Source organism: Choloepus didactylus, chromosome 3 (assembly GCF_015220235.1).
Source record: "Choloepus didactylus isolate mChoDid1 chromosome 3, mChoDid1.pri, whole genome shotgun sequence".
NCBI lineage: Eukaryota > Metazoa > Chordata > Mammalia > Pilosa > Megalonychidae > Choloepus > Choloepus didactylus.
Window position 1 is genome coordinate 171946336 of NC_051309.1, and position 14452 is coordinate 171960787.

At 35.8% G+C, this 14452-nt stretch overlaps 1 protein-coding gene across 3 annotated transcripts in view; it reads right to left on the reverse strand.

Moving 5' to 3' along the window:
* Positions 1–14452, reverse strand: part of GASK1B (golgi associated kinase 1B) — a 45946-nt gene that overhangs the window by 12256 nt on the left and 19238 nt on the right. For all 3 annotated transcript variants that reach the window (XM_037830900.1, XM_037830899.1, XM_037830901.1), the window contains exon 3: positions 13844–14058. In XM_037830900.1, coding sequence (XP_037686828.1) covers positions 13844–14058 — 215 coding nt within the window. The remainder of the gene's footprint in view (positions 1–13843; positions 14059–14452) is intronic.

The window sequence follows — 14452 nt, forward strand, 5'->3', positions numbered from 1 at the left end:
CTTAATTCATGCTTGGGCACCAACAGTTTTAGCCACTATTGTAAATGTCAAAACAGTGAAAAAGGCACACACACACACACACACACACAAAGCCTCAGTATTATTATGAAACTCTGTCACTTGCTCTCAGACTGTCCTGTTCAATTTGACCATACAGCAGCAATAATTCTTCAAAGCTCTATATTTCTTTTAGTGATCTGTGCCAATGAATAACTTGAATATGGTGGAAAAAGCATTAGAATAATAGAATTTTTATCCCAATTTTATCACTGGTGAACTAGCTGTCCCTTAACCCTCTCTGAGTCTACTTCTTTATGGCCAATAATGAACCATAAACTTTAAAAAAAATAATAATATATAAAAATTAATATATTAAGCCTGATGGATTCTTGTCCTCTCAGGATTCCTAGGGAATTACTATATTAACTTTTCCAAGTTTTCTTACTTACTTCTTAGCAGATTTACCCAGGGGTTTGATACTGTTTTCCTGGAATACAGCAGTCAGGGTTCATTTCAGACTGTCATTCGATAGTATAGGTTTAGTGGGGAAGCAATCCAAAAAACTAGTCTGAAGAATGTGCAAAACACTTTTCGAATCTCAAAAAGTTATTTATGGAATCACAGAGGCCTCCCAAAATCCCTGATCTCTCCAGTTCAGCTATGTGTACAATGGAGTTAAGATTGACACATAATAATTATGCACTGATCATTTGCACAGCAAGGGTGAAAATAAGCAAAAAAAAAAAGACATAATTAAATCATATATACTGCCCTTTTGATTAATAATAAAATTAGAATTGACTCAGACATGCTTAATTAGCTAACACTTAGCAATATGAGGTTATGAATATAATTTATTTGTCCAGGCATTTTCCCCATTAATTCAGGCTGATACAAGAGTAATGACCTATGTCAACCAATTTCCTAGTCCAATTTTATGCAGATGAGCCTTCAGCACAATCATTGCCAGGAATCTCTCAGAAAGAGTGTTAGATAATGGAAGGAAAGGATATATAAAACTCCAAAGACTTTTGAATTGGAAGCAGACATCTGAAGAATATGTTTGCTCCTTAATAGGAGGGATATGCTTTAAGACACAGATCATTCTTACCAGGAAGTAAGCCAGGATCCAGGGAAATACATTCTCATTGTAGAAGCCAGGTAACTAATAAGCTACCAGGAGCCATGTGGCTTTTATGAAAAAATCAAATAAACAGCTAAAATCCTGTGAAGTGAGAGAATGTACTTTTGAAATGGTAGGCCTTTGCTATGGAAATGATGTGAGAGCCCCAAAAGGAGATTCATATCTCAGTGCTTTTGTATGTACTCTCCCATTCTGTCGTATTTTTACAGAGAATTTTTAGCATCAGAAGGTCTCTTTCATTTAAGGGCCATAAAAAGTAAATCTATTTGCCTTTTGAAATTTAGACCTGTATAATTCTACTATTGGTTTCCTAACCTCCTTGAGGTTTGCAGAAGCCTAACATTTCAAAGGGGAAGGTATAATCTAGTAGGCCAATTTCTGCAGAAGGAAATTGTACAGACTTCCTAGATTAACTCTCTTCGGAGAGGGACATTCAAAGGAGTCACTATGTCTGAAGGGGACATATTCCATGAATGATCAAGGTGGAATAGGATACGGGGGAGGTCAGCAGGGGGACAGCTGGGATGGAATCACACTGAGAAACAAAGAGAACAGTAGTTCCCAGGCATGGAAATGACATTTCATCATGAACATGTGAATCACAAAATCTCAGATGATGACTGAGTACCAAAGATTGACTGGCAATTGTGTGGATAGAACACAGAAATCGCTCAATTCAGGTTTGTTGAAATTAAGTGAATGCTTCAAAAAGTTGTCCATACAAACTCAGAATTGAATCTTAGAAGACAGCTTATCAGAGGAACGCTTATTTTAATGGTCCCTAGATTGTAAGCTCTTACAGCAGTCACATCTATTCCTGAATTGTGATGGCTGTCTCCAAATCCTGAGATGCTAATCCCTTTGATTATAACCTGATCGGTCTCTGGAACTTTAGGTATCTGTGTGACACCTGAAACTCAGAGCTAGAGCTAGGCAGATATGAATGTCAGTATCAGTGCATAAAGCAACCGCTAAAAAAGCTGAAAAAGAGTCCAGACTTCAATTAGAGATATGAATGAAGCAGATCTGGTTAGGACTAGGGCAAATTGGGCCAAAGGGTAAATGATCATACGAACTATGTTTTAAAACTTCAACTTCTGTGTGAGACCAAGGGAAGAGATGTTTATTTGGGACAGAATCTATATTTTCTAAACAATTTAACTTATACCGTCAGTTTATTCAAATACCATAATGACATGGAACTTTGAATAGGAAGTGAGATCTGGTAGGTTTATACAAGTTAGTGTGAAGTAGTGACACATCCCAAAGTAATTTGGGCAGAGAATAAAAATGTATATGCAGGGCCCTCTGAAGAGCTGGGGGAAAATGCAGAAGTGTTGGACTTCCTCACCTGATTGTTGCTAATGTTCTCACAAACACTGAGGACCGATGGTTTGATATGCTGAGCCCTCGATCTTGGGGCTTCCCATTATAAAGCTTGTTGCTGCAAAGGAGAAGCTAAACCTGCTTATAATTGTGCCTAAGAGTCTCCCCCTGAGTACCTCTTTGTTGCTCAGATGTAGCCCTCTCTCTCTAGCTAAGCCAATCAGCAGGTGTACTCACCGCCCTCCCCACTATGTGGGATCTGACACCCAGGGGTGTAAATCTCCCTAGCAACACAGGATACGACTCCTGGGGATGAACCTGGACCTGGAATCATGGGATTGAGAACATCTTCTTGACCAAAAGGGAGAAGCTAAATGAAACAAAGTTTCAGTGGCTGAGAGATTTCAAATGGAGTTGAGAGGTCACTCTGGTGGGCATTCTTATTCACTATATAGATAACCCTCTTTAGGTTTTAGTGTATTGGATGTTTGGGGTATTCTTTTTTACTTTTATTTTTACCCTTATTTTTATTTTTATTTTTTGAAGTAATGAAAATGTTCAAAAATTGATTGTGGTGATGAATGCACAACTATATGATGATACTGTGAACAGTTGTACACTTTGGATGATTGTGTGGTATGTGAATGTATTTCAATAAAATTGCATTTTAAAAAAAAATTGTCCATACACTTATGATTCCAGGTTTTGTTTATAACGTAAAAGATGAAACAAATAGTAGTAAACTATGCTAACAAGGAAAATAGAACAAAAGGGTTTTAAAGCAAATTATTCAAATAAAACACAAAGTTAAGCAAAGCTTTTTATGTAATGTAAAAACAACCAAAAGCAATAAATGCTCTGTGGCATCAGTCACTCTACAAAACATACAATCTGGTTTCTTCAACAAATAAATTGAAAGGAAGAAAAAGGGAGAGACACAAAGGTGGAGTCCTTAGATTAAAAGACACATCAACCTATCACAAGGACGTTGGCTTTATTTGAATATTGATTCAAATAAACCAGAAATAGAATTTATATATGTTTCTTTGAATCAAGATATATGATTTTATATATATATATATATATATATATATATTTGAATACACATTTTCACAATTTAGAGACAATTTTGACCTCTGACTGAATATTAAGAAATTATTCTCAAGTTTTCTTTTGGGTCTGATAATTGTAATGTACTTATGGTGTTATTTTTTATCTTCTAGGATATATACTGAAATATTTACTGATGAAATAATATTATGTATGGAGTTTTCAAATTTGTGGACAAGGGAAAGTGGGTAGGGATAGAGGTGAAACAAGACTATTCATGAATTGATAATTATTTTAGTTTGGTAACAGATACATGGGAGTTCATGAAACTATTCAGACTACTTTTGTGTGTTTTTAAATTTTCCATAATAATGTTTTAATACACCAAAATGTCTGAAAATTATTTTCTAGTCAAATAGAAGAATTTGGAGATTTTTTTTCACAAGAGGCAATATGATTAAAAGGGAATAGGAAAGATAAACCCATCAATGATTTGCAAGATAAATTGCAGTTGAAGCAGACTACAAACAAGGAGATCAGTTAGGAGTCTCTTATGTTACCTTGACCTGAAATGTTAAGAGCCTGAATAGGATAGTGTTAGTAGGAATGAAAAGTAAAAAGTGAATGGAGTGATTGTAAAGAACTGTCAAAGTTTGCTGCTACTTGAATATGAGGCACTAACTAAAGAAAGAATCAAAGATGACTCAAAAATTTAAAACTTGTTTTGTCAAGGGAGCCAAGTCCATTAAAAGGAAAAATAACAGTCTCTTCAAAAATGGTATACTGTTTGATTCCACTTATATGAAATAACTAGAATATGCAAACTCACAGAGAAAGAAAAGAGAGTACAGGTTACCAGGGCTAGCAGGAGGGGAAAGAGAGTTAATGCATGATGGGTATAAGTTTTACGTTTGGGGTGATGGGAAAGTTCTAGTAATGGATGGTGCTGAGGGTAGCAAAACATTGTGCATGTGATCAATTCCACTGAATACTTGCGAGTGGTTGAGTTGGGAAAGTTTGGATATATGGTCCCATGATTAAAAAAGAGAATAACTAAAGTTTCAATGACAAATAAAATACATGATCCTGAAGTATATCTAATAATGGAGGAGAAAGGGCTCAAAAGGACACCATTGGAACATATGAAAAAATTGGAAGATAGACTGTAAGCTTTACATCCATGTTAAATTTCTTGAACTAATAACTACATTTAAGGTGATTACATAAGCGAATACCCTTGTTCTTAAGAAATGTACATGGAAATACTATGTGTTCAAGGAGCATGATACATATAACCTACTCTCAAATGTTTAGAATATAGATAAATATATGATAGATAGATAGATAGATAGATAGCTGATAGAAGAAATGTGGCAAAATGTTAAAATTAGTGGATCTGAGTAACTGGGAGGTGGGAGGGATGGGGCAGCAGGTATCATATTGGAATTCTCTCTATGGGTTTTGTATTATACTTGCAACTGTCCTGTTAAGTTTGAAATTATTTCAAAATAAAAAATTTAAGAAAAAAATTTCAAACTTGGCTGATTTTAAAAATAGTAATGTCATGAATACAAATAGGTAAGTCAAGAGGGCAAATTGTTAGGGAATAAGGTGATAAATTTGTTTCTAGAAATCAAATTTGAAAGGTTTAAGTGACAACTTACTATTTAAAGTGAATTATTGTATAGCTACACATGCATAAAACTGATGTCCTTTGTGCTCTCTCCCTTAATGACTTATTTAAAGATAAATGCCATAACTTAAAGTTAGTATAGTAAAATAATTTAATAAAATAAAAACGTCAAATCTCATAATGAATATTAAAATAGCCCAAATCCTACTTTAATAAAAATACTTTCTTTAGCATGACTTAGCTATTTTATTCATATCCTTTTCTCTGCAAAGCTCTATGTTCCTTGAGCTCAGAAGCAGATTTATGTGCTTCTTTTAGATCCCTTCCTCTGTCCCTACACATCTAGACATATAAAGCAATAAAGGCCTTGTATTCAACAAATACCCATGTTTTTTGGCCAGTTTGCTCACTTATTGCAAGTAGTACTACGAAAAATTAAATTGTGATGTTACAAGGTAATTTGAAAATTCTTGCAAGACTTTATATAAGATTAGCCCTGTGTTGTAGCATCATTAATACTGAAATAATTTCTCCTAATGATAAAATGTGCACATAAGTATAGTAAGAAAGCATATCAAAATCAGACCTTTCAATTTCATTTATAACCAAAGGGAAAACCTAGTTTTATATAATTAAAATTCTGTAGTAACCACCTTGCATTTCAGTGCCTAGTACATCCATACCTGCCCAGTTTGTAGTTTGTCATTTTTAATACCTAGAATGATACTTACTTCCTTATCCTTTATTTACCTCAGCTAGTGACTATGTAGCCAAGTGAACCACTCTGATTCTCACCATAGAAAGAAATTGGTAAGATGTCTTAAGAAACAATAAAAATCAGGAATATATTTTTCTCTAAACCCATTGAACCTTGGCAATCTTCACTCCCTAGATCCTGGCCAATCCAGCATCCTAACTAATATTACCAAAGCTAATCCCAGATTTTCTGTACTACTTGATGCCAAAGCAGTATCTGACCATGTCATCCTTCATTGTCTGCTAGCAACTGAGTGAGAAATTGCATCATATGCTTGCTTGCACCTACTAGCCATTCATTGCTAGAAGCCATTTAGATTGGCAATATTCTAATTCTGTAAAACGATAAAAGGGACCCAAGCTATTTGAAATCCCAGTGTTCAGGGCCCTGGACCAGTGTGTCTCTGGGAGCACTGGCCTATGAACATTTTTCCTGACTGCCTCTGAAAGCTTTATGAAAGACCCTGGATCACTGAACAGCACAGATAAAAGGAGGGGATGCTTGGGAGAGCCTGATTATCTATCTCAGGGGCCATATGTGGACTCTTTCCTTGCCTGGTACATGGGATGTTCCTGCAGAAACAATTATCCTTCTAGTGAAAAGTAATGTTTTCTCTTGTTTAGATGATAATTGACTTGGATTTTTACTTTCATTCTTATCACACCATTAAGAGGAAAAAAGTGACCTAATCAAAGAGGGGAGGAAATAAGTCAATGATTAAAACCAACTAATGATTCAGCAGCCAGGCAAGAGTTAGGAGAAGAGAGCTAGCTGAAAAGAAACAACTCTAGAGGGGCAAAACATACAACCTCATAAAAATGGTTATTGTTGCTGCTTGTTGAAAATATGAACATAAGTTTACTACTCACATCCATCTGGGAGAAAACTACCTTTAGAGAACAGAAAGTTTTAATAAGCCTCATATCTCTCACTCACTGATCTTTTACACATGTTCAGCCCTTTGCTAGCATCCCTCCTTCTGTAAATCTTTTCCTGCCTTTTGTGCTTTCCTGTAAATTCTTCAGTTACTAGATTCAATGTCACATTCTCCTTCCATCCCTATTATTTCCAAAAGAACAGCCCCTTTATCTGTTTCCATAGCATTTTAACTTGATTACAGTTCTTGATATATTGTTATGATTATATGTCCCTTCTGCTAGATTGCACAACTCTTGAAGACACGATTTAACTCATCCTTGTATCACCAGCACCAAGCTTGCTACGTGTGTGGAACAGATAACTGCTCAAAGAAGTCTGTCAAATTCAAGTGGAAAGAAATATGTTTAACTTATTTTGTTGATTGTGGCAACAAACATCTTCCAAAACACACCTTTGTTGGTTGCCTTCTATATAAAACTCCCATAATTTCTCATTGAATAAACAGTTATTGTTAGAAAATGTTCGAAGTACATGAAAGACTCTATTAAACAATAACAATATTAAAAATTTCCTATCCATTTGATTCTTTTATCTTCTAAACTTCTAATTCTCTTCCTTTAACAAAATTTTAGTTATTCCCATATAGTAACTTTTATTCCTTTCCCTTTTAACATTTTTAATTTGACCCTTTTGGTTAATATTGTAATATAACTAGGTAGTTTTCTTTGATCAAGAAAACAATTCCTTGAGTAACTATAACATATTCAGAAATTCTGTTGCATAATAGAACAGTTTCAAAGACAGTGACCTGCCCTTGAGAAATTCACAGCTTACTTAAGAAGACAGACTAGTCAAAAATAATTAAGACCTAAGAGCTATGATCTATAATGTAAGTATGAAAGTCCATGAGAGTAGAGAGAAATGAAATGATTTTGGAATGACTTGCAATTTAATAAATAAACATAAGGGCAAATAGTTTATTTAGTTCTTATATTGATATTTACCTCTATAATTATTTCTGGGTGATCAGTTGCTTGCTTAATAGCTAATACTCATGGAGCACCAGCTATGTACCAGCATCCTTCTAAATGCTACATGTGTATAAAGATATTTAACCCTCTCAATAGCACTTTATATAAGCACTATTATTATCCCTATTTTACAAATGAGGACACTGAGGCAAAGAGAGGTTAAATAACTTCTCAGGGTCAAAAAGTTAATAGCACAGAACTGGGATCCAAATTCAGCAGGCTGACTCCAGCCTACTATGCTGTACTGCTTCTGAGGTCAAAAACAAGTTTCTACATCTTAAATTCTCTCCTCTTACCTTATATAATCTTTTGAGAGAAATTTGATCAAATTTAGAAAAGCAAAAGCCCTCTAGAATACTTTGTCATCCTAATGGAGGTGGATTTTTGTCTCTGCAGTTCATACCCCCACGCTTCAAAAATAAAAGATTACTTGTGCCTCTATCACATTTTACAGACCCAGTAAAATGGCATAGCTTTTGTGAATGTAGATTTGTTAACTGGGTGAAACAAAAAGAATGCCATGTACAGAAAGTTAACAACTGGGGTTTTGTACTCCCTTGCTCTAGGATCATAGAGCAAGTGATTTTAGTTTGCTTCAGGCATAACTTTTCTAAGATTGGTCACAAAGTCCATCTAATACACTCACCAAATGCCCTTTAATAAGGCATATTTTCTGACTTTAAAATTATCGATGAAATTGACAAGAAGAATTATTTTATAGACAATTATTTACTATGGTATTCAAGAAAAATGGCCTGTTTGCTCATTTATTTTTTCATTCATTCAATAAGCATTTTTCTCAGGCATAATGTTAAATACAGATAATAAAAAATCAACTAATATATGATCATATACCAAAAAAACATAAAACTTCTCTGGAGTATAATCTACTGTAAACAAAGTCAAAAGAAAACAACAGAGAAAAATTATTTGAGATGTATAGATTAGATAAAGGCTAATCTTCATGATATACAAAAAAGTTTTTACAAATCAATAAGGAAAAGTTGCAGAATACAATAGGAAAAATGGGCTGAAAACATGAATAAGCAATTCAAAGTAAAAGAAATATAAATAATCAACAAATATTTGAAAGTATGATATACTCAATCCCACTCATAATTAAAGAACTGTAAATGTAAACAAGACCCTATTACCCTCCATCAAATTGTCAAACATTGATTTGTTTTCCACTTACAGAGTTGGCAATAGAGAGGGAAAACAGGCACTCTCATACCTTACTGGTTAAATTGTAAACTGCTGCAATCTCTAGAGAAAATTGGCCTTTTGTCATTGGCACTGTGGAAAACTAATATTGAATGAACAAAAAATGTAAAACCATTTTCACAGATGCCATCTGCAGTAGCCTGAATTACATACCCCAACAACAGACAAATTCTTAATCTTAATCCACGTTCCTGTGGGTGTGAACCCATTTGTGAGTAGGACATTTTGTATGATTAGTTAAGGCATGGACTCACGTATAGGCTCTTCTAAGATCCTATTTTTTTAGGTGTGGCCCAATTGAATCAGGATGGGCCATCATCCATACTACTGGAGTTCTTTATAAGCAGAATAATTTTGGGCACAGTCAGTTGAAGAAAGCCATGGGAAGAAATCAAGGACATCATCATGGACAGTAGGCAGAGATGTAAGCCAAGGAACCCCAAGGATTGCAGCAAGCCAGTGCTACAATGCCACAGACTTCAGGGAGAAAGCAAGTCTTGCTGACAGGTGGGTTTGGGTCTTCTGGCTTCTAAAACCATGAATCAATAAATTCTGGTTGTTTAAGCCAACCCACTGTGCAGCATTTGTCATAGCAACCTGAGAAAGTGACATTATCCTTACAATAATTTGATATACCTTGGTAAATACTAACCAAATTAGCTCTTAACAATCAGGTCAATTTAGGATTTTTAAATTGGAACCAAAGCTAGGAGACAGTTAAGAGAGCACAGTAAGAGGTTAGGCTGTATAAATTTAAAATCAGGATGTAGCACTGTCACCACTGCAAAGAACATTTAAATAAGGACAACAATCTGAGCTTAAAAATATATATGGCAGGAAAGAGAAGAATGGATTGAAGGGAATCCAGGTGAGAAATGACAAAGCCTAAACCAAGACAGGAATTTGGCTATGCCTAAGAGGAGCCAGATTTGAGGGAGATCAAGGATTTGATCATTGTGTGGATGTGGGAGTTAGTCTCAGGGAAGCACCAAGGATGACTCCCAATTTTTTTCTTTGGAAAATGGGATGATGATGGTGTGTTCCCCCATATAAGGAAAGGAGACAGCAGTGCTCAGAAATTTGACTCTTAAGGCAGAACTCCTGAGTTAGACTGCAGGCTCTATGGCCTACTAGTTGTGTGACCCTGGTCAAGTTTCTCTTTGACTCAGTTTCCTCCTCTCTGAAATAGGAATAATAATAGTACCTACTTCATAGAGTTGACATGAGGATTAAATTAATTAGTATCTTAGCGCTTAACGCTTCGTATCAAAGTATTTACCAGAGTGCCTGGCACATAGCAAGTTTTCTATGAATGTTAGATTATTAATATTTTTAATTTAAGAATGTGAAAAATTTATGTCTTTATCAAAAAATCATAGTAATAATTTCATGTGCCCAGATTCATCCTCAAGACTAAAGACAATGGAAGCAATATGATAAAGGCTGCTGAGGCCCTCTGGCTTAGCTGGAATTTGTTCTTGCTCAATCAGCTAATGAGATTGAGATTTACAAAGTAAACATGTGCCTTGTTCTCTTCATTCATGTTCTATCGTATCCCTCACAAACAGACAGAATCACTACTCCCCTAAAGGAGCCTTCTGCTTCAGACAAATGGTATATTTAGGAGGCCCTAAACATCACACGAATTTTACCAATTCCATGTTCTTCCTCACACTTTTCCCCATTGCCCTTATCATGTAAAGCCTACAACCCTACTCAAACGCTCTTCTTTGACTATCTATTTCACAGCAATGTGATCACTCCCTCTTTTGACATCATAACAATTAGAACTTATATTAATTTAGCCATTCTTAAATGGTTCTTTAGCTTTTTGTTTTACATACACTGTGTTTTCCCAGCTAGATATTTTCCCAGTAATGTTAATAATTATAATAATAATTAATAATAAAATCTGGGGCTGGGGCAGTGGGGATAACCATCTTAACTACTTTACTACCTCTGCAGTTGTAGTTGCTGCTCACAGTAGAATGCATAGAAGATGATAGGTAAATATAGTTGGAGCTTCCCTCATTAGAGAGAAGGGTAAAGACACTGATTTACCTGAGGGTTCCGGAATTAAGACACACGCCACTAGAGATGATTTCTCTAAGATCTGGCCTCTATTCATTATAGGTTAGCTGTATGTTTGTCAGCTACAATCCTCAAGGTCATTTCTTTCTCATAGACTTCACTATGAGATTTCCTCTCCGTCTCCTAGTCTACACTGACCACTCTGGCCTCCTAGTGAGCACCTTCACCTACTCAGCCCTTCATTCATTCTCCACTTTACTGTTATTATTCATTCAATCAGTCAAAGGTCTTAAAGCTAGAACTGAGAATTCCTGAAGTCAGAAAGAAGAATTTCTGCCTCTGCTTCAGCAAGCCAGTTTCTCCTGAGGAATTCAACTTCACCTTCATCAGAGTTTCCAACTTGTGGCCTGCCCTATGCAACTCAAACTTGCCTATTCCCACAGCTATGTGAGCCAATTCCTATAATAATAAATCTCTTAACATTTACATATATGTATCTAAATATATATGTACATATATCCTGTCAGTTCTGTTGCTCTAGAGAATGCTAAAACAATCTCCATGCCTCAGTTCCCCTACCTGTAAAATGGAGATACAGTGCCTATCTCACAGAGCCAGTATTAACATGCGATAATGTACATATAAGGTTTAACCCAAAGAGTGATATAAGTGATAAATAGTCTCAATAAATTGTTGTTCATCACAACCATCATCTAAATTGTCTGCATTTACAAATAGTAGAACCAAGAAATTTAACTCTGATTTAAAAATAGAGATAGAGACAAAAATATTCTTACATCCCACTTTACCCACCTCCCACATGTGCTATTTTCTCTTATCTTCCTTGTGAACTATAGTCCCTCTGTTTCTTCCTGTGGTCCCAACTCCCAGCTACATATTGACACCACTTGTCTTAAAACCAGCTTAAACCTCCTATGTGAACGCTTCAACATTGTTCCGACTAATATCTTAGAAAGAGCCAGGCCTCCTCTTTTCATAGGCCCAAAGCCTGGCTCTCCCTTTCCATCTAATTCCTCCCCTTGTTCTCCTGGGCTATGAAGTAGAGGTGTAGCCTTGGTGATGTCCCCCAAACCCCTACTGGATTCAGTACAATTTATGCTTTAAAAATTTATTGGAGTCTTACCACGCCTCAGAAATCCTTTTCTTTGTTTCTGTCTTACTCTATTTGACAGTTCTCAAAAGTTTTTACATTTTCTTCAGGGCCTCAGGCCTCCTCACTTTCCACTGATAACTTCATCTACAACATTACTGAGCTCACTTTCTTCAGAGGAGAGTTATTCAGGTTCCACACACCCGTCAATTACTCTTTTCCATTTACATTATTTCAGCCTTTCCACCTGTTCCACAGGTGATATATATCCGTTCCTTTTCAAGGATAGGGCATCCTTCATTAGTGCCTTCAGTCTGCAACCCCTCTCTGTATTTCCACATGTTCTGTGACCTTGTTCCATTACCCCCTCGAGATAGTGTCACTCTCTCTGCTAGACCCTTCCTATCAGCCCCCAAACATGTCTGGCATTCATCTATGCTCTAACAAAATAATTTTAAAAATTAAAAAGTAATTCTCCTTAAATGTCCTCTCTTTCATCTTTCTTCTACTTACTGAGAAATTTCTTAAAATATTAGTGTGATTTTTGACTTCCTTTTTCTCAGTACCCACTCCATCCTTAACATTCCTCATTGGTCTCTTCTTCTATCACTCTACTGATGATGCAAGTCACCAATTACTGCATAGTTGTCAAATCTAACAGCCAGCTCTCCAGCTTGATCCTCACCAGTGGCTCTGCAGCACTGGCACCATAGATTATTCCCTCTTGCTTTAAGTTCCTAATCCCCAGACTCTGGCTCTGCACTAAATTTATCTTCTTCCTACATTTCTGTCCCTCTTTGGTTGCTCCTTGAAATGTCACAGACATGCAAAGAGATTAACAAAAGGAGAATGTTTTCCAAATATTCCTAAGGTGGTCCTAAATTTCCATAGAATGCTAACTAACCTTACAGTGTCCACTTTGACTACAACAGCAAATTAAGTTTTTCTAAAATGGTGGAAGGGAAAGGCAATAATCAGAATGAGGAAGTAGAGAGAGAGAGTGAGAGAGTCGTGAGACCTTTATTTATCAAAAGTAGATAAGAGTTTTGAGAAACTTGTAAAATGTTAAATCCCTCAATTATGTAATTAATTGACATTTATTATTCTCCAATGTCTAATTTTAATGAAATATTGACAACAATTATTGGAAAAGAAACAGGGAAATGGTGGAGGTAAGCTATATAACCAAGTGACCAATGAAATGCAATGTGGATTGATGGCAAAAAGACAATTTTTTACCATCAATAGATCCCAGAGAATCCCAGGGCCAGATTTTAGTAGTTGCAGGAACTTGGGTGTGTTACTTAACCTAAACAGACCTCAGTTTACTCACCTCCCAAATGGGTTAAGACTATCCACCTGGAAGAGTTATTGATGGATTGTCTCAATAAATTGTAGCTATGACTAGGACCACTGTTTTAGGATGGTTAGTAAACCAGTTCTTCAGAAATTAATAAAAGGGCTGAGAAACATTTATGAATATTTTCCAAAAGGAACTAAAATTTTGTAACATGAATATGAGACTTGCCAAGTATAGCCTTATAAAACTTTAACTCTGGCTTCATAAAAATCCAAGGTACTGAAAGTTCCTTAGTGTCTGGCCTATATAACTCAGTGTCAACCTTATATAACCCCTGACTTGATTTGATAAACTTACCTGTAACAAAAAATCAAAGAGTGCCATCTTGGACCACTCATGATGGTGTATTTCGGTGCAACCCCATTCAGGCTTTGGTACTCTACCATTCTGCCAGCACTTCTGTTTCAGCAACTGCTGGTAAGTTCCCCATGTGAGCTTAACTGAAGAATGAGTCCCATTACTCGTTGGAGATAGCGATGAGTCCCAGAGAATGACAGGACACGGGCGGCCATCTATGGAGTCAGAAAAACGAACAAACTTTTAACGTGCTATTGACTCAACATGTGCCCTTGTGTAAGTCATTCATGGTTTCAGAGCCTCACTTCCTCACCTGTAAAATGCAGGAGATTGATTAGATGATATTTTATGATCTCTTGGTCTTCTGAAGTTTTAATATTTTTATATCTCAATGATTCTTCCTGACAAAAGTCTTATGAAAGGAAAGTTACTAAGTTACTATTAGTTTGTTTTTTTTTTTAAACAAGGTACTTTATGAATATGGCAAGAATAAGCTACTAACCACCAATAACAATGTCCTTTGGTTAATGTGGTTTTATTCCAGATCTAAAGCATCCACCACAATAAAGGAAAGAATTCAGACATTTATAATTGTCTATTCAATGTCTA